Below are 25,778 nucleotides of genomic sequence, written 5' to 3'. Positions count from 1 at the left end.
GGGGCCTCCAAAAGCAGTTGTCTGTCTGGCGTAAACTCCTTGTCCCTGGCCATGTGCCTAACTGTAGAGCTGGAAAGGGAACCCAAAGGGCCATCTAGTCCAACCCCCTGGCGAGAGTTCTCAAAAGGGGCCTCTGCGCTCAAAAACTTGTACAAGCGCAGGAGCCAGGCCCTTGGGGAAAGCGGAGCAGAGCTGGCAGCTTGCTTACTTCCCAGAAGGCCAAGAAGCTTGAGAGCTGAGTGCAAGGCTTGGCTTGCGGTTGAAAGGAGGCCACGTCACAAGGCATTTGGTAGGTGAGCAAGGAATGGAGCGGTGCTTGCTTCCCAAGGCTGGAGGCAGCCTCTGGAGAGTGCAGAAGCAGCGCAGTGCGAGGTGAGCCTGCCCTCTAGCGTACGAGCTTGAGAGCTGCAGTGAGCAACAGCCATGCACTTGAGCACGGTGGCCCACATCCCGCTGTGTGCAAAGCTCACACTCTGATAGAGAGGCCACGGAAGCCGAGGATTCCTGCAGTAAGAACCAGGAAACCTGCAGCTCCTGGGCGGCAGCTGAGAGGCAGTGTGGTGTGGTGGTTAGACTGTTTGACTAGGGCCAGGGTTCAAATCCCCCCTCCGCCGTGAGACGCACTGGTCACGGCCTCTCAGCCTAACCTACCTCACAGGGCTGTTGTGGGGATTAGAATAAGGGGAGCAGCAAGCATGCCTCCTTGGAGGAAAAAGCCAGGATAGAAATGCAATTGAATGATTGATGCCGTGGGTAGGGGAAGATTTTGGATGGAGAGAAAGTCAAAAGGCTCCCCTCATCATTGACCCCTGCCAATTTGCTCCTACTAACCCAACGCAGCTCTCAGCTTCCTCCCTCCCCTCAAGAAACACTGTGCGGTCTGTCCTGACAGTGTCCTGGTCTAGCACATGCCACAGCTCAGGCAGAGACAGGGGAAATGCATGGCGCTCCAAATGTTGTCGGGCATTTTCTTGAAATCAAGTGGTATGCATGAATTTTTAAACGCCCAGCAGCCACTATGGCTGGAAGTTCCCAGGTTCAGTTCCCAGCGGCATCCTTTCCAGGAGAGACTGGGAGACATCCCTGCCTGAGACCCCAGAGAGCTGCTGCTGCCAGTCAGTGTAGGCACAGCTGAGCTGCTATCACTCAGTTAGCTGACCTTTTACCAGCAGATCCCAGGGCGGGTTACAATAATATAAAATCCAATTATTCCAAACAAATTGCCATTGTGGGAATAGGTGCCAAGATGGACTATCCAGTCCAGCCAACTGTTCTGAAGGTGGCCAGCCAGATGCCTCTGCTGGGAAACCAGCAAGCAGAATTTGACACAAGAGCAACTCTCCCCTCCGGCGGCTTCCAGCAACTGGAATTCAGAATAAAAAAAATCCTTCCAGTAGCACCTTAAAGACCAACTAAGTTAGTTCTTGGTATGAGCTTTCGTGTGCATGCACACTTCTTCAGGGTATCTGAAGAAGTGTGCATGCACACGAAAGCTCATACCAAGAACTAACTTAGTTGGTCTTTAAGGTGCTACTGGAAGGAATTTTTTTATTTTGACTATGGCAGACTAACACGGCTACCTATCTGTAACTGGAATTCAGAAGCATCACTGCCTCCCAGCTGTGGAGGCAAGAGCACAGCCATTATGGCTGGTAGTCTTCAATAGCTCTCCTCCATGGATGTGTCCGATCCTCTTTTCATACTCTGTGCAACACGGGTGCGGGGGTGTCAGGATCAGGGCTCTCTCTATGCCACCCTTGGGACTCTTGCCGCACTGGCCTCCCCCCTGTTCCTTGCATGCTTCTGCCAAGCTGGTCTGTGCTGCTGAATGGTGACCATGTCTTTCACTTGCCAGGGTGGGGAGAGGTGCTGGCGTTAGCACGGGTCATGGAAAACCGCTCCAGCTTTGGAGTGATTGGACCCCAAAAGGCAAAGTCACTTCCATAACTTCCCCTGAGGACAGGTGGGCTCCCTGTTTGCGCTTGTGGGAATGGGGCCTCTCAGGCTGAAAAGGGGTCCCTAACCCCTCATGGGTGGGATACGGGTGGCGCTGTGGGTTAAACCACAGAGCCTAGGACTTGCCGATCAGAAGGTCGGCTGTTTGAATCCCCGCGACGGTTGCTTGGTCCCTGCTCCTGCCCACCTAGCAGTTCGAAAGCACCTCAAAGTGCAAGTAGATACCGTATTTTTCGCCCTATAGGACGCACCTTTTCCCCTCCAAAAATGAAGGGGAAGTGTGTGCGCGTCCTATGGGGTGAATGCAGGCTTTCGCTGAAGCCTGGAGAGCAAGAGGGGTCGGTGCGCACCGACCCCTCTTGCTCTCCAGGCTTCAGGAAGCTCTGCGCAACCCTCGGGAGACCGGCTCCGAGGGTTGCGTAGAGCTGCCTGCAGTCCTGGGTTCAGCGCAGCTCTGCGTGGCCATCGGGAGCGGGGCGCAAAGTCCCGCCCAGCTCCCGGTGGCTGCGCAGAGCTGCCTGCACCCCCGGAATCAGCGCACTTCTCCCCATCGCCAGCCCCACAAGCTCGGGGGACAGTGGCGAGGCAGAGCGCGCCTTCCCGCTGTTCCCCGACCTGGTTCTTCCAGCCCTGCACCTGGGGGGAAATAATTTTTTTTTCTTTATTCCCCCCCCAAAAAACTAGGTGCATCCTATGGGCCGGAGCGTCCTATGGGGCGCAAAATACGGTAAATAGGTACCGCTCCGGTGGGAAGTTAAACTGTGTTTCCATGCGCTGTTCTGGTTTGCCAGAAGCGGCTTAGTCATGCTCGCCACATGACCCGGAAACTGTACGCCGGCTCCCTCTGCCAATAAAGCGAGATAAGCGCCGCAACCCCAGAGTCGTCCGCGACTGGACCTAATGGTCAGGGGTCCCTTTAAACTTTAACCCCTCATGGCACAGAGACACTTCCCACCCCCAACTTTCCAAGAACACCCACAACAGCGCAGGCGGGCTTTGGGCAAGGTGGACAGACCACACTCAGGCACCCTTCAGAAAGGGTTGTGGGAGACAGAGAAAGCGTGACCAGAGATTTAAGGGTTTTTTTGGCTTCACTTTTTTATTTTTTGTTCCTGCAGACCAAAAAAAATAAAATAAAGAGAGAAAGAGAGAAGAAACTCTAGTTTGGATACCCGTAGCACATGAGCAGCAGCTTATATTAATAACAGTAATTATAATCAGTGAAGTGTTTTTTAAGGAAAATACAGCAGCAGTTTAAGACCATCAACCTTCCTCCTCCCCCCCCATGCAGAAGATCTTCCCTGCTCCTGGGGGGTGAGGGGCACTGTGGACACCCCATGGGAACCTGCAAGGGTCACTGCTTTTGCTCTGAGGGCTCCCCAAATGCTTCCCCTGCAGAGAGACGGGGGAATCTCTCCCAAGTGGCAGCTGCAGGGCTTTTCTGCGTTCTGAGCAAAATTGTGGGCCTGTAGCTTGATTCTGGGAAGGGGGGGTGGGGGGAGAGAAGAGGGAGGTGCTGTCTTGGCGTTACTGGAACTGCGATGAAATAGGACGGGGGCTCCTACAGTGCTCCAACAGGCCTCTACATCCTTCTCCCCCCATTCCTAGGAGGCCCACACGTTTCTGATGGATGGGGGGGGGGCTGTAAGGAAAAGCAGGAGGTGCAAAGGGACAGTAGCGTGTCCCTCCTCCTCTTCAAGGTGAACACGCTGCATGATGCCCACCGCACCAAGCTTGTAAAAACATGGCCGCAGGTCAAGAACAGAGTGGTCAACAGCCAACGTGTCTGAGGAAATGCTCCCGTCCCTTTGCTAAAGGAAGTCTGTTTAAAACTAGTTTTTTTGTAGTGGTGGTGCTGGGGAAAAGAGGAGGGAATTGGGCAGCACCAAAGCAGGTCGCAGGCCCTTCACTTCCAGCCCAAATTCTGCAAGGAAGGGGCAGGGGGAACATGTGGGTACTTTGCGGGGAAGGGAGCACCTCAAAACTGAGCTAGTGTAGGCCCTGGCCATCACCAGAGAAAAAGGGGCCATGGTGGTTAAGTGAGCTGTGCTGGACCCCTGATTTAGGAGCTCAAAAAAACAACAGAAAAAACAAAACTATGAAGGTAGACGGAGGTGCCTCTCCACAAAAACAACGGCAACAACAGTGATAAGTCGGGGGGGGGGGGGAAGAGGTCTGGGCACTAGCTCTGCCGTGCAGGGGGGGTCAGTCTGGAGGCTAGCTCTGGCACTGCTCTGGGATCAGAAGGCGGAGGAGTTAAAAGGAGCTGCAGTTTAACAGTCTAAGCTTGGTACCTGGAGAGGTGACAGAGGACAGGGAAGGTTTTCAGTAAAAACGTGTCCAGGTATCAGAAGTTTACAGGAACCTTAAAAAACGAAACAAAAGAGCACCCAGCAGCGGTTGACTGGCTGAGGAGGGAAGCAGGGAGAGCACTTTGGCCCTGTTGCTGGGGGGGGGGGCGGATTGCAGGAGAACCCTTCGCTGGGAGTAGGATGGGGGGCAGAAGTGAGATTGGAGACCACCCATTTTTTCACCAAAATGTGTGGACCCCATCTTCTTCCTCCCTCTCCCCAGCAAATTAAAAAAAGCAAGCAAAAAGGCCGCAGGGGTCAGATTCTAAGAACAATAAATTAGGATTTCTGTGGCGCTAGGATTTGGCGTAACAGATCAGGCATCCTGTTAAGGCAACGCAAGCCGGCGCATAATTTAATCCACTAAATTAAAAAAAAGTATTTTAGATCACTGAATCTTGTCCTAAGGAGACAGCGCAACAGCACTTTAAAAAAGGAAGGACCTCACGATTCTTCTAACACCCTGATCGAGGGATTTTTAAAATAGCCAAAGGATCCTGCACTAGGTTGGGGGGCGGAGAGAGATGGCAGCTAAGCTCAAGAAGGTTACCGAGGTTTCCTACAGCCCAGAACTAGACACCTAAATCAAAAGAGATACACAGATTTAAAAACTGACCCTAATTTCCCCAACTTCTGAAAAATCCTTAAGAACCTCTAAGCCAACTAGGACGTCACTTTTAAACATTTGGAAATTTTGTCGTGGTTTTCTTCTTTCTTTTAAAAAAGAAGTTTTTGTCCGATAGCTTTCAGAGTTTAATCCATGCTCGTTAGGGAGAACCGGAGGAGCAACAGCTTAAGGCTTCATTAATTTGTCATCAATGTGTTTTCAGCCCCCACGGGGCTGTGGGAAGGGAAAAGGGGGGAGGGGGGAAGGGGCAGTGGGCTGACCCCCAGAGTGCTACTCAGACCCCACCACGCTACCAGGTAACATTCACACAGAAATATTACACGTCCGAGTTTACAGTGTACAGCAATCGCTTTAGCCAGTGTACAGAGAAAGAATTTTTTTTTTTAAAAAAAATGCAGCTGTTAATCATTATTGTGATTATTATTATTTTCGTTTAAACTGCAAACTTCATGGTGATCACTGTATGCTCAAGTTCTGTCTTTGGAGGCAAGGCTGTGAGAGGACGAAAAAAAACTGGGAAAATATTATCCCTCTCTGGCACATTAGCTAAAGTGGTACCTCAGGTTAAGAACAGTTTCAGGTTAAGAACAGACCTCTGGAACGAATTAAGTACATAACCAGAGGTACCACTGTATTAAATGTATTATCTTGAAACGCTGTATTTTATTCTGCATGTTCTCGTGAGCCGCTCTGAGTGTGGCTCTGTCATGGAAAAGCAACATACAAATAAACTCATGACGACGACCATGACAAGCCTGTCTGGGGAATGAACAGGACCCTGGGCGTGGGTGTTTTCTTGTAGGGCTGCGCCCCAACAGCACAAACCCCTTCCAAAAATAGCCAGCTCACAGCCTTCCCCACAAATGGGCACTGCAGGGCTGTATGTATAAGCTATGAAAAGGACCTAGGGGGGTCACAGTAGATGACAAGCTTAAGATGTGTCAACCGTGTGATGCAGCAGCAAAAAAAGCAAATGCTAGTCTAGGCTGCATCAACATGTTGAGCGTCCCAAGGTGATAAAGGGCCTGGAAACCAAGCCTTACAAGAAACAGTTCAGCTGGGAATGTATAGATGGGGCAAGCTTGTTTTCTGCCGCTCCAGAGAGGAGGACCCAAACTGATGACAAGAAGGAGATTCTGGCTGAACATTAGGAATAGCTTCCTGAGGATAAGACCTGTTTGACAGTGGAATGGACTACCTGGGAAGAGGGTGAGCTCTCCTTAGCTGGAGGTTTCTAAGCAGAGGTTGGGTAGCCACCTGCCAGGGCTTCTCAAGCTACGATTCCTGCACTGCAGGGGGCTAGACCTCCGCTTAAAAACCTCCTTCAGCAGTTGGTCACCAGGATCACCAAAGTTTGCACGTTTAAAAAAAAATAAGCAATAAACCAAAAGGAATAAAACCAAACAAACAGCCACACACCTTTTGCTTATTAATTCAAATTAAGACTAACCCTAATCTTCGCTCTGATCAGTGAAAAGTGACGGCTGCCTTATCTATACCCTGGGTGCTGAATATGAAGGCTGCGACTATCCGCGGGATCGTGGGCTCGGTTCATGGCGGGGCGGGGGGCTTTGCTCAGCACCCCCCCGCCGCCCTGCTGCTCCCGGAGGCAGGAGTGCTGGAAGTCCCCGCTCAGGTATTCCATCGTCTGCATCAGGCCGCCCTGGGCAGGCGGGCCACCGGCCCCGGCCCTGTAGTGAGGTCCGCCGGTGCACTCCAGGCCGGCCCCCAGGGGCTGCCCCCCGCCTCCGCCGTGGAAAGGCATCGCCAGGTCCTGGGAGCCCGAGCTGTCGCTGTTGGGCGTGGGCAGAATGTTATTCCACAGGGGCTGGAAGTAGTGCCCGTTGGTGTAGGGGGCGGGGCCCGGCAAGCTGTTGACCGGCGGCGAGGGGGTGGGCTTCTCCAGCGGGGGCTTCACGTTGAAAGGCTGGCCCATGCAGAGGTCCAGGGCGTAGCCGGGGGCCTTGCCGGCAAAGCCCTGCCCGGGCAGCTCCCGCCCGGGGGGCTTCCCCATCAGGCCCGAGGGGCCGACGGCCTCGCCGCACATCTGCTGCAGGTGAGCAAGCTGGTGCTGGTTCCAGGCTGCCACCTGCTTCATTTCGCTTTGGTAGGCGGGGGGCCCCCGGCCGACGACGCCCCCCAGCGGCGGGACACCCATGGCCCCGGGGCCCGAGGGGGGGACCCCGGGGTCCACCACGCAGGAAGGCAGGGGCGTGGGGACGTTGTGGGCGGACACCCGGGTGCTCGCGCTGATCAGGAGGTTGCGGCTGATGGGGCTGGGGTTGGCAATCTGTCCCTCGCAAACTGAGGTAGCGCTGATGCCCGCGCGGGCCTGGCAGAACTGGTTGATCTGGTGGACGATGCTGCTCAGGTCCGGGGGCTGGTTCTGCTGCAGCGTGGCAGCCATGGAGAGGGGGATGGTTGAGGTAGAGACAGTCACATTCGGCGGGGCGTCAGCGTCGGCCATCTTCCGGCCCCCATGCAGGCCCGCTGCTGCCGGCGGCTGCTGCTGGAGCAAGTGGTTGGCGTGGTGGGGCGGAGGCTGCAGGGCCGGGTGGGCCATGCTCTGCGGGTGCTGCGGCTGCTGCAGGGCCGTGGGGATCCCCTGAGGGTGCTGCTGCTGCTGCTGTGCCAAGCCCTGGGCGTGCTGCAGAGCTTGCTGGCGGGCCAACGCCTGCGGGTGGCTTAAAGTGCTGGGTGCCGCGTAGGGGGCAGAGGGGGGGTTCATCATGGCTTCCGGCAGCAGGCGCGTCCGGGTCCCGTCAAAGTCCTTGACGATCCCTTTGGCCGGCGGGGACCGGACGATGGCCAGGAGGCCCGTCTTCACGGAGGCCTGCGACGGCGGGTAGGGGCTGTAGCGCTGCCCGGAAGTGTCCAGCCCGTTCACGGTGCGGCGGATGTGTTTCCGCTGGGGGACCTTGACGCTGTTGGGGAAAATTTTGATAGTCAGAGGATGGCTGGCCACCTTCTTAGCATACGCGTCCAACTCTGCTGGAGTAGGGTGCTGCTGTGCGGCTCTCATTTTCTGTGGAGTGTCCCCTGGTTGGGGGGAAGGGAGGGGTGGGTGGGAAAGAGGAGGAGGATGAGGATGAGGAGGAAGGAGAGAAGCAGGAAGAGGGAGAAGAGAAAGGCAGAGAGACAGAGAGAGAGAGAAAGAAAACGAGAGAAAGAAAAGAGACGCCATCAACACTGACTCAACAAACAGCCAGTGCTGTCTCTTAAGAACAAAAAGAACTGCCCCTCCCAGAAAGGTCCGTCTAGGCCAGGGGTGGGGAACCCTGCGCCCTCCAGATGTCTCTGGACTACAACTCCCATCGTCCCCTGCTATCAGTCTTCCTCAGGCTGCCGGGAGTTGCAGTCCAGAGGGCCTTGCAGGTTCCCTGTCCCTGATCTAGTCCAGATATAGACAGAGAGACACTTCTGGGACGCTCACCAGCAGGGCATAGATGGCAATGCTCTCCGTCCCCCAACCCCGGTCCCATTGTTTACCCACAGCACCTGGCAACCACCCCCTAAGGTAGACTGCGCCTGAACATGGAGGCTCTCTTCTTTGCTTGAGGCAACAGAAATGGAACAAAGCTTACTTCTGCTGGGCCAGGACAGATCAGGAGTCCTAAGGCAGGAGCAGCCAAGGCGGTGCCTTCACCCATACTGTTGCTGGGCTCCCAAATCCCATCAGTATCCTGCAGCCAGGCACGGAGTTGGGAGCCCAGAAATGCCTGGAGGGCCCCACAATGACTGCCTCCCTGGCCCTTCCCTAAATGAGGAGGCGTGTAACTCTTAAGGAAGATATTCAATCTGAATCAGATTGGTCCATCAAAAACAAAAAGAAAGCAGCCCACCAGCCCTTCTTGGTGGGACATTCCTCAGCTTCACTGAATCATGGAATTGTAGAGTGGGGAAGGGTCTCCAGAGGGTCATCCAGTGCAACCCCCTGCAATGGAGGAAGACAGCTGAAGAAACCCTGACAGGCAGCCATCCAACCAACCATCCTGTCTCAATGTAAGCAACCTCCTCTGAAGCATTCCTTCAACCCAGTCAGATGAGCAGGGTACAAATAATAATAAAATTATTATTATTATTATTTATTTGGGATGAGGACTTAACTCCACCCCCTGCAGCTTCAGTTTAGGTTACTATCCGCTGATTAAAATGAATTTCAAGCATAGGTATTGCTTGGAATCAGACAACGGGTGTGTGAAAAAGAACAAAAAACACTCCGTTCCCAGATGGGAGGGCAGAAGGCAATGGGCAGCCTCCCCCATCGGCAGGCAAGCCTCTCACCCCTCTGGGGGTGACTGAACACCCCAGCCACAGCAGACATGGAGAGAGGGCAAAAATTACCGGCAGAGCCAATCGAAAAGGAGAGGACAGGGAGGCACACAGAGCTGCGGTGGGCAGTCTCCTCTGTGTCCACACATACCCAGAAGAGGAAGAGTAGCTTGGGCTCAAAGGAGCCTCTAATGCCTTATTTCCTTCTTGCAGCACAGGATTTGGGAGTATGGAAGCTGTCAACCCGCCACGAAGCACTGCAGCTTCAGGGCGGGTTCTAAACCCAGATAAAGCACATTTCACAGTGTCAGCAAGACAAAGGCAACTGTTATAGCACATCAATGGTGCTGCAAAGCACGGTGGAAATAATAGCTGTGAGAACAGTAAGCACTTCCTCCGTTACCCCCTGCTTCTTTTTTAGATTTCACCAAAACAGCTTTTTTTTCCTTTTAAAAACAACTTTAGAATAGAGGTGGAGGAAAGTATGTCCTGCCTGCCCAAGATACTGTGGGGACTCCAACTCCCATCAGCCTCAGGCAGCATGACCAAGGGTCACGGCTGCCCCCATCTTGGCTTCTGAAATGATGGGAGAGTCACTCAGGGAGGGAGTTTGCTAAGAAGGGTCCCAAAGGCCACCTCTCTCTGTCTGCGTTGGCCGCAAGGAGAGTGGCTGCTGTCAATCTGGGTGAGCGCTGGAAAGGACCCCAGAGAAAGGACCCGGGTTCAACCCACAATGAATGGAAGACTCTAAGAGAAGCCTGCTGAGTTAGGCCACGGGTCCATGGTGCAGCCTTCTGTCCTCACAGTGACCCCCTAGATGCCCCCATGGGAATTCCTTGAGCAGGACCTGAGCGCAACAGCTATTCTCCCCTCCTGTGGGTTCTCCCAGCTCACGGCTGCACTGTCCAGATTTGTGGTGGTGGCAGCTACTCACATTTCTGAAGTCCAGCGTTCATCTGCGGGTAAGAAAGCAGCTGGAAGGAGAGGTCGCCTGGTCCCGGCAGACAGGCCAGCATGGCAGGCGGTCACTAGCACATGGGGCCCTCGGTCCTCTGCACACTGCAAGGAGAGAGAGAAGGCAGGCAGGTGAGAATCCAGTCCAGCCTGGGGAACAAGGGCCGCCCGCCAGGCTATTATAAAGGCTTTCATTCTTTGGAAAGATTCCCTTCAAAAATGTTATCTGCCTTTAAATTCATTGGTCAATTTGTATTTGCTTATTATCAAGAACATAGGTGCCTTTTTATATATGGAACAGTAAATCTAATTTGCTTTTTAAAACAAACAGAAGCTACTGCTGATGGTTGGAAGGAAAAGGACCACATTTACACTTACTTACTTACTTACTTACAAACACAGACACACAGACACACAGACACACACACAGTTTCTAGATGATTATTGATCTAGTATCAACTTCTGAGTCTTTACAGATGTGAAGATGCATGCAAAAAGCAGAAGATTCTTCACACATTATTTTTTCATGGTCCACTGCAGATTTCTCCCGGAATCTCCCGTTACAGAACGAGGGAAGAATCTTACTTTCAACACCCCAACATTGATCAATGCATCTGCTTTGGGAGGGAGAGACAAATGCAGCACACTGAAGGAAAGAGCGTATGAAAGATCCAAGTTCAAACTTGGGGAAAATAAAGGTGTTTGAGATGACAAGATTGAATAGCAGCGGGGGTACTGAAGATGGAAGCCGCAGCAGCCCCCACGCCCCATTCTCAGAACCTAAACCCTGAAACCTATTTGATGTTTCCACCAGGTGGGGGTGCCTGAAAGCAGTCAGGTTGAATGAGATGCTATCTCCTCCTTCAGCGTCTGCCTGACGTGGCAGCATTAGATCTTTATGATGTTTCCAAGGCACAGTGCTTGCCTGGCTTAGCCTTGCAAATCAATTCACATCTGAAGGGGAGTGGGGGGGGGGAGTTCATCCATAAAACAAACTATTTTCCTGCATCTGCGTCAATGACATTTTTGGCATTCTGATGGCCAGGAAAGAAGGAGCAAAGGAAGACAGACGCAGACCAGTTTGCAAAAAAACCCCTTCCTACTTGCCCAAAGGCAGTTCTTACTCACCAGAGGCGATCAGGAGGGAAGCTATTTAAAGTTCTGCTGGGTAGCTTCAAGCTACCCGAGTCCCTTCCCTAGAAAACTGCCCAAATGCATAAACTGACAAGCAGGGAGAGATCGGGGCCGAGAAACCCTTCCTCCTGAGCTGCTTGCTTCTAAGGACAGCCTGGCAGCTGAATCAAGCCAAAGGCCCAGCATCCTGGGTGTGAGGGAAGATTTTAAAATGATGCACAATGTGGATGTCTCCATATCGTGAAAGGGTCTGAGAGGTGCTGGTGATGGGGAGGTCAATGCTAAAAACAGTATGATCTGTCAAGGAGAAAGCCTTGAGTGCTTGCCTGCCTCTCACCCACTCTCCGTGGAGAACAGGAAGCTACATTAGCACCTTCTCATGCTCTGGGTGCAGGTGGCTTGGGGCTGTGGGAAGCTTCTGGCCTCCTTCCCTGCCCACACACCTCGTTTTTTGCTAACCAACAGGCCAGAAAATAGCTGCTCACCCCCTCCCACCCGAGTCGTGGCTTTTAATTTTTTAATTATTAACACCACCCTGCTCTTTCCAGATAAATGGTTCAAAGCACTCTGCAGAGGGGAAAGCCTGGCCTGCACCACCATCCCAATACCATGAGCACATGGACAGGTAAGCCCAGTGGCTGGCCCCAGAACCCACACAGCACTGGCCGCCCCCCAGTTGTTGTCTGTTCTGGCAGTACTGCACACCAGCCTCAAGTAAAGCCAGCTGGTACTTTGATAGGACACAGCTGTTCAGAGATGGATTCTGCAAGATGGAGGGTGCTTCTGAAGCTCTTAACTACGTAATTCTAGTTCTCCTTCTCCCCGAGAAGGCTCCAACACTGAGCTGAAGGAGGAGCAAGCTGAGAGGCAGGGCTACCTCCGGGACTGGTTGCAAGAAGGCAGGAACAGGAGGGCTGGCTAAGGGCAGAGCCCCACTTGACCAAATAGACCGGCTTCCCCTGCCAAGCACTGATACCTCTCTCCCCTACCCTCTGCCAGTGGGAGCCCTTCTCAGCCCTCCATGGCTTCTCTGCAAAGCTGCAACGACAACTTTGCAAGTTCAGTCCAGCAAAGTTAATAGCTCACCTGTCTACACCAGAGTTTGAAATTTGCCAGGCGCCAGGATTGCCGCCTGACGTCTCCGCCATCTGGAGGTGCATGCCTGGAGATTCCTTGGGTTTTGCCTGTTTTCACACACTAACAACACATTCTGTAAAATTCTATCATTGGTATCTTATGCCACAATCAGAACGAATTTCAGGAGCCAAAATGTTGTATTGAAAAAGATGACTTTCGAGCCGTCTGGCCCCCAGATGGCAACTGAATGCTACAACAAGTGCCCAATTCTGCCCTTCAGTGTCTGAAAGTCACAGAAATGCAATCCACGGAAGTTCAAAAGCAAAACTCCTCCTGAGAGAGACCATGCTGTCCTGGGAGGGACAAGAGAGCCAACAGGCCAATGACTTTGTCCAGGGCTCACACTGGACTCAGCCTCAGACACTGGCTTCCATGCAAACCTGCTGGGCCCACAGGCTAGCTTCTCTGGAGGTGGCAGAAGAGGCTTGCTCTCCTTTCCTGGCACCTGCACGATTTGCAAGATGGATATATACACATAAAAGCTTCTGCAGGAAAGCCAGCCTCAGTTCCTGGGCCCTCCTTGCCCATTAATGAAAAGCAATTTATCAGCTCAGCTCTGAAGACTTGGACCTGTCTCTTAACACACGTTCACACCACCCCTTGATGCTTAAAGGGACACTCTCAAGGAGAAAGGCTTTGGAGGCGGGGAATCTAATCCCAATCCCCAAGGTAGAAAGAGAGAGCAGTCAATCGTTACCTGGGGCCTTTTTAGAAAATGAAGCAGGTGACTGGCTGGCTACCCATCAGATCCATCAAGGTGCAAACTGTCCTGGCACAGGAAGTCAGGGTTTGACTCCAGTTTCTGGCAAGCCGTCCCCTGCCAGACTCTGCAAACGGATGAGATCAGCATGCAAGTGACCAAATTACTGCATGCTCGTTTCTGGAATACTTTCCATTTGGAGCCCAGCTTGGGGGACGAAAGGAATAAGAAATGCTGAGACACAGCACACGGCTGAACTATGAAACGTACTTCCACAGGAGGCAGAGGATTAGACAAATTCATGGAGGAGCGGGCTGGCATGTTTCTAAGTACCAGTAGCCGGACACCACAGGAGGGGAGAGTTGCTCTTGAGTTCAGGTGCTGTTGGTGGGCTTCCTGCAGGCACCCGGTTGGCCACTGTGACAAAAGGATGCTGGACTAGGTGGGCCCCTTCCAGCCTAATCCAGAGGACCTTCTTATGCTCATATGTTCTTACTGCAATGCCAACAGCCCCACCCCCAGGTTGGTTCTTACAGCTGATCCATGCCGAAAGCTATTGAAGTGTCAGAGGAGGGCGGGAAGGTATTACAGCATAAACTCTTGGCATTCGCTCTGCCCATTCGGTAAGTCAGCAAAAATCACCTCCGCGGAATGGAGTCAATTTATGCAGTAATTGGCTGCTGATTTGCAGACACTGTTGAATGGAAAGGGTTTGAAATAACACTGCTGGTCACAGATGGCGTGTTCTAAGAGGGCTAGACAACCACTGAGTAATTCTGCCTGATAATTTGCCCCTGGCAAACAGCTGCTGCTCCCAGGAAAGCACCTTGGAGGCAAATTATATACAGGGATGCACCCTCCCTCCTTCCCAGGACCAGCAGGGCCTGCAAGCCTCAGCATCTCTCTGATTTGAAAATATCATTCATTCACTCATTCATTCTTTCCAAGAGCAAACATGGGCAGCTGAGGAGCCCATCACTTTGGAAGCAAAATAGGTCTGCCCCGCAAACAAGGTGGTGGCTCCTACAGACTGGGGAGACATCCTAGGTATGAAGGAGGACACAAATTCATGAAGTAAAAGAAGCAAGAAGCAAGACTCCCATCAGCCCCAGCAACCCAGAAGGAGCGACATGGGAGCTGGAGCCCAGCAACATCTGGAGGGTCACCAGAGCTCCCACAACCCCTGCCCTAGGAGGTTGTGGTCCCCTGGAGACGGACATCAGGAGTGGGAAAACACACCTGAGGCCAAATGCTCTCCAGCACCCCCACTCTCTATACAGCCCTCAAGTTAGCGAGCCCTGACCCATAGCAGGTGCATGCCACGCAACAGGGGAGGGTTCTCTGCCAGCCCCAAACAGCTCCAGGCCAGCAGGAGGTCTGAACAGCAGAGCTCTGCTTAGGGGCTGGGGATACACTGAAGGATCTTCTCTGGGGTCCTCTCACTCCCCTGTGAACTGGAGTCCAGACAGGAAGGATGTTGAGCCACGTTTCCTTCAGGCAAGGGAGCTCAAATGCCCCCACTCTGCGGGCTGGGATGGCAAGGGGCAGGGGAAGGAGAGGCGCAAGGAACGCAGGCCATTTCCTGAATTAATTCCCCGATATCTCACTTAGGAAATGGGGGTGACGTCAGGGGTTTCGGAAGTGGGGCGCCCACTAGGCTCACCCCCCTCCCCCACAATACCCAGAAACAAGCCTGTTAACTTAAGCTGCTTTGGCAACAAAACAAACAAACAAACTGGCATCAGGGAGCCAGGCTGCAAGTGGACATCTTGAGGATTAAACTGATTTGAGAAGCTGGCGGGGGGCACTATTCCTGATCCTCCTTATTGGGAGGGATATAAACAGACGCACAGTCCCTGCTGCCTCCTTTCGCAGAAACAGAGCTTTCACAAGTTCTGAACCTCAAAAAGATGTTATCTAGTTTCAGAAAGCACCTGTGTCAGTCACCATCCGCTCCAACCCAACGACCACACAGGCCCAGCTTTTCATAGGTGGCCATTTAAAAAAACTTAACAAAATACAGGCAGTAGCCATGCTTCCCGCTCGCCCACTGTCCGGCAACTCACCTCCCTCTTGGGGGGGTTTCCAGTCACTACCCTTCCTCTTCCTGAGATGAAGAAGCTATGTCAGGAGGTGAAAATTAAGTCCTCCTCAGAAGGAAGCCTTTATTCTTATATACATTTATTTCTTGTATTTCTACCCCACCTTTTTTCCTGCAAAGGAGCTCAATGTGGCGGATAGCCTCCCTCCACCACCCGCATTTAATCCTCACAACAAACAACCCTGCGAGGTAGGTTAGGCTGAGGGACAGGGACTGGCCCCCAAGGTTACGCAGAGGGCTTCATGGTCGAGTGGAGATTTGAACCCTGGTCCTAGTCCAACACTCTAATCACTATGCCACATTGGCTCTCAGTGTCAAGATTTTAAAAACAAGTCACTGTTTTATTATTATCTGCTCAAACGAATTTGGGGGGGGGAGAGGAAATAGGTTATTCCTGCTCCAATGGCTTGGGGGAGGCAGTGCCTTCTAGCTTTCTTCTCCTGGTGCAGTGGTGATAAAGCTACCTTCCTCCACCTCTGCTGACAAGGGCATTGAGCATGTGGGCCCCCAGGTGTAGCTGGACCCCCAAGGCCCACTTGTCCCATGGATTATGGGAGCCGGGAGTCCAGAAATATCTGGAGAGCTGCATAAGAGGCTACAGCCACTCCACGGAAGGAGGCAGCAAAATTACCTGTCCTCAGAGGAAGCCACGAGCTCGGCTTCACTCTCATCAGGAGGCACACCCAGAACAGCGACTCGCACAGAGAACATAGCAGGGGGGACGGACTCTTCAGAGGGCAGTCACTTTGTATGCTTACATGCCCTAAAAGTAAAGCGTGGGGGGGGGATGTTAAAGAGTAAAGGAAAAGTCCATTCCACCAGAAGGCCTCTTCGGTTCTGCTGCATTAACAAGGGCTGCTGCAACCAGCCCCTCCGCTTCAGGGATCCTCAGAACCTCTGGGCTGTGCTATCTGGACTATGAATCACTTTAATTAATATTTACCAAAGTGCCTGAAAAACTCCCTTGCCTTCTCTGTTTTTCGCCCTTGACATTACTCAGCCAAGCTGCTGCTGGATGATCAATGCTTCTGAGGCCGTTGCTCCTTCCCAGCAAGGCAAGGAGGGGGTGGGGAAGAGAGCCTGACGGCAGCAACTCCAAGGCCTAATTGCGCATACATTATGCCGTTAATTATGCAGTTGGGTCCGGCTGGGTATAAAGCGCCACATTCTGGAGGTTGAAGTTTTCCAGGCTTGACGTGGTTTTGAAGGTGGGGAAACACTCCCCAAATTACAGCACGTGTCTCCACCGCCACCTTGCACAGAGCCCCACCCTGCTTGGCAGAGCAACCTGGGCCAATGCAATCCAGGCAGGGCAAGTGGCGCAACCTTTATAAATTATGCAAATGAGGTGCAATCCCGATTACGGGAAACCCTATTCTGCTTACTTTAAATTCTGTCCTGATTACTGGCAACCCTGTTGGGGCTACCACCTCAGGCACCGGTGATTTAGCCAAGCATATCTTTCATCGGGTCTGTATCTTTGCAACCTTCAGCAGCAGAGAAGAAGTTCAGTGGCAGAGCATCTGTTGCACAGGCAGAAGGTCCCAGGTTCAATCCCCAGTGGCACCAACCGGTAGGGCTGGGATAGATTCCTGCCTGAAGTCCTGGGGAGTCATTGCTGCCAGTCAGTGCAGGCAACTCTGAGCTAGATGGGACTAATGGTCTGACTCAAGTGTAAGGCAGCTTCCTGTGCTCCTAGATCCTTGGGAAAGTGATCTCCAGGACAACCATAAATATGTTCCGCTTTCCTGTGAATAAGGGGACACACACAGCCCTGATTGCAAACCTCAAGACCAAGAGCCCTCAGTCGTGTGACCCTAAAACCGCCTCTGACATGGGAGAGAAAGAACTGAAGGACCGTTACATCTTCCCTTTAACACAGAACAGGAAGTTTTGTGCATTCCTCTCCCATACTTCTTCCCTACAGATGCTACAAGATAAATAAAACCAGGCCTTGATTGCTTCTTCAACAAATGCAACAGGCACTTTCCTTTACTGTCAGAAGCAGCAGAAGCTACAAGCTATTCAAAAATTGCAGAACCTAAATGTAAACCCCGCCCCCCAGAATGACAACTTTAAAAGGGATGGGAACAAAACACAATAAGAAAGAACCTCAAAGCTGTAGCAGGCCTTTTTCTTTCCTTTACAAACATTACAAACCACTAATGTTTAAAGGCAAAGGGAAGACTTAAACTACCTGGCAAGTCGTGTTCCCACGAAAAGGCCACTGATGAAGACAGGCTGCAATGATGAGCATGACTTTTTAAACAGACAGTTTCTCTCTTGGACACTGGGTGGGAGCATGAATCATTATTTTGTCCCCATCTTCTCTGCAACCTAAGACTGTTCAGCAGGGGCGTCCGACCTGTGCCCTGCCCTATATGGGGCTAAACTTCTGCTCCCATTATAGTTGATCAACAGTCAAGCTGGCTACTGGGAGCTGGAATCCAACAACATCCTGGATGGCCACAACTTAGCCATCCTGCCTCACAGTTTCATATGGAACAATATTTGCAAATCATTGCTTGCCTGATTGCCTACGGAGAATGGAGTCATGGCCAGGAGACTAAAGAAGGGAAACTAAATTCATTCTCTCTGTCTTTTCTTTTTAAAGTGGATTAGTAACTTTTGTGGACTTACTTACAAGGGTGCACAATACTGCTGAGATTCTTGCTGTTAAGTCCACAAAAGTTACTAGGCCATACAAATTCTTACAAGCCTCTCTGCTTTTGTGATGCTTCAGTGGTTGCATCTTTTGCCAATCTGGTGACCTCCAGATGTTTGGGGACTAAACGCCCATAAGGGAGTCTTAATGCTGTACACCGTTCTGACATCTTTTAATAACCGGCAGCATATAAACTGAATAAATAACAATAAAAATAAATAAGTCCAGCCAGGACTTGTGGTCCTAAATACCTGGAGAGGACCAGGTTGGTACCCAGCTCTACCCCTCTTTTAAATCAGAACCAGTGAAGGCAGTAACTCCTGTAGTGCAGGGGGCTAGATGACCCTTGAGGTCCCTTTCCGACTTGACAATTCTGATTTTATAACTCCCACTGCCAGTTGCAGAAACCCCACATCCACTCTGGCAGATTCTATTTCAAGGGAGCTGAATTTATCATCTTAGATGTGAATTGAAGAAAGGAAAGGCAGTGGGAGAGAGAGGGAAAAGCAGGAGGAGATCACCAATATATTTGAAGCTGTTCTTCCAGCCAGCTAAGGAAAGGATGTGTTTCCATGAGTTGGAGAGGAGGAGGGTTATTATACACATAGCTGCTTGATCACACATACCTGCCCCATCTCACCTGCTCCCACCTTTGCTCCTGTGGCTCCAAAGTCAGCTGCATACAACACTCAACACCTCAACCAGGACGTCTGCTACAAACACATCAAGAGGCTCTTTCTGACGCCTGGCAACTTCTTTTTCTTTTAAAGAAGAAACCTGAGTTGGTTGCCCTTCCACTAGTTGCGGCTTCCGGATTTCAACGGCCCAACGTTAATATTGCAAGCTGATTCAATGTGCCAGTAAGTTGACACCCTCACAATTTACAACAGCCTGGAGGGGTAGCTGATCACACTTACATTGTCGTCCTCTCCCACTGCCTCCAATGAGACTTGTGGGGGATGATTCCACTTCACCTTGCAACCACCCTAGGAAGCAGAGCAGGACAAGAGATGCTGGCTTGCCAAGGGCACCAAACAGGTGAGCTTCAGTGCTTGGTCAGCAGCCGAGATCTGCTCTCCTGGCTGGCAGTCGCAAATAGTCCTGCTTGCCCCACCGCGCAGGAACAGAGTCTGACTCCTGTTCAGGAGCAAAGTCTACAACAGAGGGAGAGCTGCTAACTCTGCACACCCTATCATTTAAAAAAAATAAAAATTATTTTTTGCTTTGTTTTGGGGGAGGGTTGGGAAAACACTCCCACCTGAACCCCTGGAAAGCCAACTGCTGTCAGTCAATGTGGACTGTACTGAGCCAGAAAGAGCAATGGGCTGGCTCAGTGTCAGGGAACTTCTTACATTCCTATGAAAGGTCAGGTTTGGAGGTGGGGGTCCTGGCTGCTCTTCAGAGGGCTTCACTACCTTTGCTGTAATGAGCCAATCTGTAGAAGGCTGAGCACCTCAGCTCCTTTCTGTCACAATTTTAAAAGCCCTCCTGCTCTCTGTCAACATCTCAAAAGAATGATGTACAGAGCAAATTTTGCCCAAACTGCAGCCATCCTTCCTCCTCGCCCCCCCCCCCGGCCCTTTCTTCCCTTGACTTTCCTTTCTTAGCTCTGATGCTTCTATGATCTAAAGTCACAATGTCCCTCTAACTTCTGATTCACAGGCCAGACAGAAATCAACAAAGATTAAATCAGGGAAGATTCAGAAGGCTCAGTTTGCTACAGCTCTCCCTTCAGATTTCGGCATACCCCAGGCTATCCCTTCAGCTCGTGACACTCTGAACCTCTCCTGCTGCAACAAGCACACTCCAGACCCTTGATCCCAAGCTGGCTCCTGGAAAAGGAACACCCAAACAACACCAAAAACTGGGGTGGGGAATGCAAGTCATTCAGAGACCAAATGAGCAAGCAAGAAATTCCCCGTCTGCCATTTCCCATGCCTACTAGCCCAAGCAGCTTCTGCTTCAGCTTCCAGAAAGAATGTACGAAATCTGAGCTGCCACAGCAGGAATGCACAAACAGAATGAACTGGAGTATGGACCATCAACATCACCATCATTTTATTATTTGTACCCCACGCCCATCAAACTGGGTTGCTCCAGCCACTCTGGGTAACTCCCAACAAAATATTAAAAACACAGTAAAACATCAAACCTTAAATAGCTTCCGTACACAGGGCTGCCTTCAGATGTCTTCTAAAAGTTGTATAGTTATTTATCTCCTTGACTTCTGATGGGAGGGCGTTCCACAGTGTGGGTGCCACTACTGAGAAGACCCTCTGGATCTTAGAGACATTAGCTTTCATTTCAAAGCAAAAAGACAAGCCTCTGACCCTTAAGGTTTGGAAGACAAGCTTGAAGTTGGAAGCATGTTACCTGGTAAATTCTCAGAAGTCAAGAGGACCTGCAGACGTTGAGGGGCAGAGCTCCAGCACTCTCCAAATCCCAGGAGGACACGGAAGGGCCCTGCAACTGGGTCAGTCCAAAGGCCAATTGAGTCCAATGTTCTGCTTTGTAGCTAACCAGATGCCCCAATGGGATGCCTGGAAGCAGTTCCTGAGTGCAACCACGCTCTCTCCAACAACCTCTCTGTGTGCCTTGCAGAAGAAGAATGCAAGCATTTTTGTTTGTTTTAAAAAAGCAAGCAAAAAGTGAAGGTTGCGAACAATTCTCATGGCCTGCTTCCGTAATTACAGATAAGAGTATGGGCAGTGTTGTGTATTGAGCCTTGGCCCAAGAGTCATTTAGCTCAGCATCACACTGCTAGTCCAATTCTCCTGACAGGGAGACAGAGAAATATTTGGTAAGCAGAACCAAAGACAAGGATCCTAGACAAGTACCCATTCCCAAGATTATTTAGAAACAAGGGTCTCTCTGCCCTTGTGAAAGTGCAGCTGGGCATGGGCAAGAGGGGGTGGGGAGCACCCACTGACTGTCCCAGAAGAGGGAGGGGAAATTTATTTTGCAAACCCTCCATTACTAGGCATTTTTGTGAATCACATAGAGGGGAGGGGAGATAAGGAAACACAGAAAGGCTTTCTATGTGACTGAGGTCACGAGCTCCTTTAGATCCAAGATTGCCCTTCAATTAATACACACTGAATACAGCATTAACAAACGCTTCCCTTTCCTCTTCCAAGTAAAAGAAAATTGATTATGCTGCTGCTGATTGGTTTCAGGAGATCAATTCTGAGGGCCTTGTCATGAGTGCAATTTGATCAGCATGGTTGACTTTTGAGAATAAAAAGCCAAAAATCAAAAGGACTGCGCCATGTTGGTGCCAATGAGGTAGAAGCCAGAATTCTTCAGCCTTTCCCCAAGCTACTTCATAATGACCTTTGGGTCCCATTCAACTCTACAATTCTACAATGCTGCCCTCCAAACCCCACCATGCTTGACCATTGGCCAGGCTGAGTGGAGATAATGGCAACTGAAGTCCAAAGACACTGCCGGTGACTCTAGAACAACATTCACCAACTGGTGCCCATCAGCCCCAAGGCTGCTCTAGACCATACCCCAGAATACTTTGCAGCACACCAAAAGGGGCCAGCCTGGGAAAGAAGCATTCAACAGAGAGCCTCAGTGGGACCAACTCATATCGCTGTGCAATCAGGCATACATAAGAACTCTCTCTTCTATCCAGGGGATTGAAAACCTAAATGTTTCCAATGCTTGCTTGGCAAGGCAGCTCAAAATGGAAAGAACTCTGGGTTAACAACACATGCAGTGGATTGTCTCTAGGTCACCTCAACCAAACTAGTGCTCAAATCAGGTGGTTGCTAAGTTCAAAGATAAATTGCACAATTAAAACCAAAAAGCAGCCACAGGCTTATTGAGATGCCTCGCTTAAAAAGACCTACGTATTTTTAAGGAAACTCCACATGCTTGGAGGAAGGGAGTGTTCCTGTTGTATTTTAGCTCAGGGACACAAATACATCCATTTTATTTCATGATGTTTGTAAGCAGCCCTGTTCCTCAGATTAAATAATAGGTTTAATAAAGTAAAGTCAGCCCATGAGAGACGCCACACGTTTTTACACTCTGGATCCAGACCATTGCTTCTGCTGCACACATACAAATTGAACTTAAATGAAGGTTACATCTTAATAACTCTGGGTTTACCAAACTCCTACATGCAAGGATCAAATTTTACTTCTCAGCCATGAATCCCACAGCTTTTGAGCTGTGATCTGTTCAACATCATACTTAAGATACCTTGGGCAAGACACAGTCCAATCTCATTTTTACAACCTGATCTTTATCATGTTTAATCAGAAGTAAATTCCAACAAGTTCAATAGTTAACCCCTTGAAGCTGCGGTCTCTTGCATGCTTCCCTTGCTTGGAAGGTAGCCATACTGAACTCAGAAGAACTTACTCCCACGTAAACATGAGAGGAGCAGATGACCCAGATTACAACAACCACCTTGTTGTGTGATCTGCAGTGTTTTTACTTGGGATACAACCTGAAGTGAATTCAATGGCACTTACTCCTAGGCAGATGGAAGTAAAATAGGGTTGCCCATACGTCTGGAATGTCCTGGTCATAGCCGGAATATGGCAGCTGGAAACAATGTCCAGGCAGAAATTGCAAAAATGTCTGGGAAAATCTGGACACCGTAAGTCTTTATTTTCTTTGAGATTTTGCAAAAAAGCTCAACAACTTTGGCCAAAAGATAAAAAATATTAGGGGAGGCAGCACTTTGGCTTTGCATGGTTTATTGGTTATAATGGAGGCAAAAGTGGGGGAGGCAGGGGTTAAACAGGCTGGAAAAAACCTGTGACACACTTCATGGAAAGTCTCAAGGGAACTGGAGGCAATTTGGGGGGGGGGAGGTTTAATGGAAGCATAACAAGCATGGCCCTCAGTTGTTCAAGGTCAGCAGTGTTTTTAGAGATACATATGTAGTGAAAAGAAAAATCAGATCAAAGCAGTACTTACTTCTGAGCAAATATGCATTGGATTAGGCTGTATAAGAGGGGAAGAAGCAGAATAAATTCTCTTTTCTGAGGAGGTTATTTGATCAGGCTTGTTAGAACAGACCACCATCAAAACCTTAATTTGCTTACAGCGATTTCCTTAGCTTCAGACACAGAAAAATGAAATTTTTTTGGAGGTGGAGGGGAGAATAAGAAAAGGGAACCAGATCATTTCACCTGCCACTCACATCCCCCATCCTGTGGCATTTGTCAAAAGCTGTTCCTCCATTTATCACTTGTGTAAAACCAAAGGTCATCACAAAACATTTATCAAAGCTGTGCCACTCTTCTTTTTAATAATAATTTTAGAAAGTCAGCCTCAGACTCAACCCTGATGAGCTTTCTTGCTCCTCGGAGATTTCTGCACCCCCACTGCAGCAGGAGGGGACTTAGGCACCGGGAAAGCCAAGCCAATCAACTCCCTGCAGGTAACCTCTATCTGCATTGCTAGCTCACCTGTAAAATGGCAAGTGAACAAGAATAGCAAATGTGCACATAGGGCTTGAGGAAGTTCTCCTAACACACCCCAAAAAGGCGCAGGCAGGCCACAGACAATGCCACAACCCACCTCACTGCCAGCATTTGCCAACTGGGTGCCCTCAAGGTGCTGGCTGGGGCTTATGGGAGTTGTAGTCCACAACATCTTGAGGGCGCCTGGCTGGGAAAGGTCATGATATGCACCTTAGGAGCCAAGGAGCTTTCTGACTGTAAAAACCAGAGTCCAGAGAACCAGGACTCAGTGCTTTGTCACTGAGCTATGATTTCCCACCCCCCACAAAATTCCTGAAGATTTGAACACAAGACTTGAGGGGCTCATTCTCTCTCAAGAAAATTACACTTATATGATCAGGACTGGGGAGGAAAACATCTAGCATCAGTTCCTAAATGGGCCACAATTGTCCTCCAGCCTTGAGCACGGTTGGGGCTTAAAGTACTAGGAACTGGAGGGGAAATGTCTCAGCCCCAGGAACTGGGACCCTCCGGAAGTTGTTGGGACTCCGGTTCTCATCAGCTCCAGCCACCATGGGATGGGAGCTGGAGTTCCTCCTGGGTATGATCATTTAAACACCCAAAGAGGCCAGCTATTTAGGCTTCTCAATTTGGTAACTATACAGCATCACTCACATGTGAGATGCATACCTCGGGTTTGTGATGAGCATATATTTATAAGCAGCTATCCTCAGTTTTCGATATCTTTCTGGTACAGATGGCCACCCAAGCTATCAACCGCCCTGATTACCAAGGAATCGGTCCTCCATTGATCCCAGTATCTCATGCTGAGGAAAGGTGATGTCCTGTGACAGGCTTAACTTGCCCCAACAAAGTTTTCCAAGTATGTGGTAGTAAATATCCCCACTCCCCACAAAGATAGGGAGACCATAAACTCAATATGGAGATGGGGTAATTGAGAGCAGGGGCAGAACTCCTACCACTTACAAGAGCAGCAGGAGAGAGTCTGTCCAGCCTCCTGTTCTCACAGGGCCTAGCAAAACGTCTCTTCTGGGAAGACCACAAGCAGGACCTGGCCACAACAAAAGCACTCTCCCCATTTAGGATTCCCAGTAAATCAGTATCATCAATGGGGCTAGGAAAATTCTGGTTTCTCGCATCACAAAATTCTGGTTTTCAGCTTCACAGAAAGTGTAGAAGGATTCACAGCTCAGGGGCAGAGGTCCTGCTTTGTGTGAAGGGTGCAGATTCAGTCGCCAGATAAAAAGGGATGGAGTGCTCGGAACAATGCCCCTCTGCCTGAAAACCTGGAGGCCTGCTGCTGCCAGTCAGAACAAACAATTCTGGTTTAGATGGGACATAAATCCTGACCCAATAGAAGGCAACTTCCTATTTATTTTTGTAAGCACCAGAATCCTTACATGTTCAGGAGCCCAAGCGACACAGCACCAGACATTTGCCCCCACTACTATCCCCAGTTCTGGCAGCAAATATGTAGCCTGAGGAAGGGAGAGGCTGAGTCCATGACAGAGAGGAAATAATCCGAACTGGCTTTTCAAGCCAGATGCAAAAAAGGCCTCTGAGCGAGGCCGAGAATGGAAGTGGCAGCTTGATTAAAGCTACCTCAGCTCCCCGTGACAGAACCGCCCCTCAGGCAACCAGCCATGGAATTTCACATGTTTGCAAACTCTGTATCAAAGGGGTGGTGTGGTTTTTTATTTTATTTTTTGGAGGGGGCGTTGCATAATGAGAGTAGGACAAAGTGGATTTCCCCCTAGATGGCACCCCCACCCCTCCTTTCTCAACCCATTCACATCATCTAAACTTGACTCATCAGACACTTCAACTGAGGCAGAGAAAACTGAGAACACCTAAAGAAATTTAGGGAAAGACCCTTAAGTGTAATTAAATCAGCCAAGTCTAGTCTCTCAATTCCAGGAGAAGCCAAAGGTGGTCTCCGAAAGGCACCTGTTCTTTCCGTTACTTCCCCTAAGAACAGCGGTGAGGGGGCAGCTGTCTCTCAAGGCCCCACCAAGACAAAAAAACAGCATCTTTTTTGTTCCCTGCTTCCAAAATCCACAGAGACATTGAATGTCTCTGTGACAGAGGACAGAAGCAGGACGTGGTGCCTTGCAGGCCTGCCTGATGCAATGTCACTACCAGGGGTGCCCTTGCTGGGAGGTGAGGGAGCCTTCGGATCTGAATTCCTGCCACAAGGGAGCTGGGCAAAGGGACCCGAACAAGGAGTGTGTGGGGACTATAGCGCAAGTCTGTTTTGTAAAAGGACACATGTCCTAAATTGAATTCGAATTAAGTTTGAATTTCAGGAGAGCCTTGGACATATTGGGGAGGCGTGGTGGGTTGGACTGGCCAAGACTTAGGGGGCTGATATGTAGGGGCGGCGGAAGGTAGCTAACTTATGGAACAAACCAGGTTGACTCAAGGCAGTTGCTC

At 50.5% G+C, this 25,778-nt stretch overlaps 1 protein-coding gene across 5 annotated transcripts in view; it reads right to left on the bottom strand.

Moving 5' to 3' along the window:
• FAM222B (family with sequence similarity 222 member B) overlaps positions 1-25,778 on the bottom strand; it is a 29,731-nt gene that overhangs the window by 2,166 nt on the left and 1,787 nt on the right. The window contains exons 2-4 of one of the 5 annotated variants that reach the window (XM_081172132.1): positions 10,142-10,266; positions 6,386-7,974; positions 3,029-3,068 (exon numbers count right to left, since the gene is read on the bottom strand). In XM_081172132.1, coding sequence (XP_081028258.1) covers positions 6,425-7,974; positions 10,142-10,223 — 1,632 coding nt within the window. In that variant the 5' untranslated portion in view covers positions 10,224-10,266 and the 3' untranslated portion in view covers positions 3,029-3,068; positions 6,386-6,424. Of the gene's footprint in view, positions 1-3,028; positions 3,069-6,351; positions 7,975-10,141; positions 10,267-15,864; positions 16,006-25,778 lie in introns of those variants that run through there. The other 4 variants (XM_081172134.1, XM_081172133.1, XM_081172131.1 and 1 more) reach the window with 4 other exon arrangements.

This window comes from Podarcis bocagei, assembly GCF_964188305.1.
Source record: "Podarcis bocagei genome assembly, chromosome: 15".
NCBI lineage: Eukaryota > Metazoa > Chordata > Lepidosauria > Squamata > Lacertidae > Podarcis > Podarcis bocagei.
Note: the sequence above shows the minus strand (reverse complement) of the source record. Positions and strands in the feature narration are given on the sequence as shown.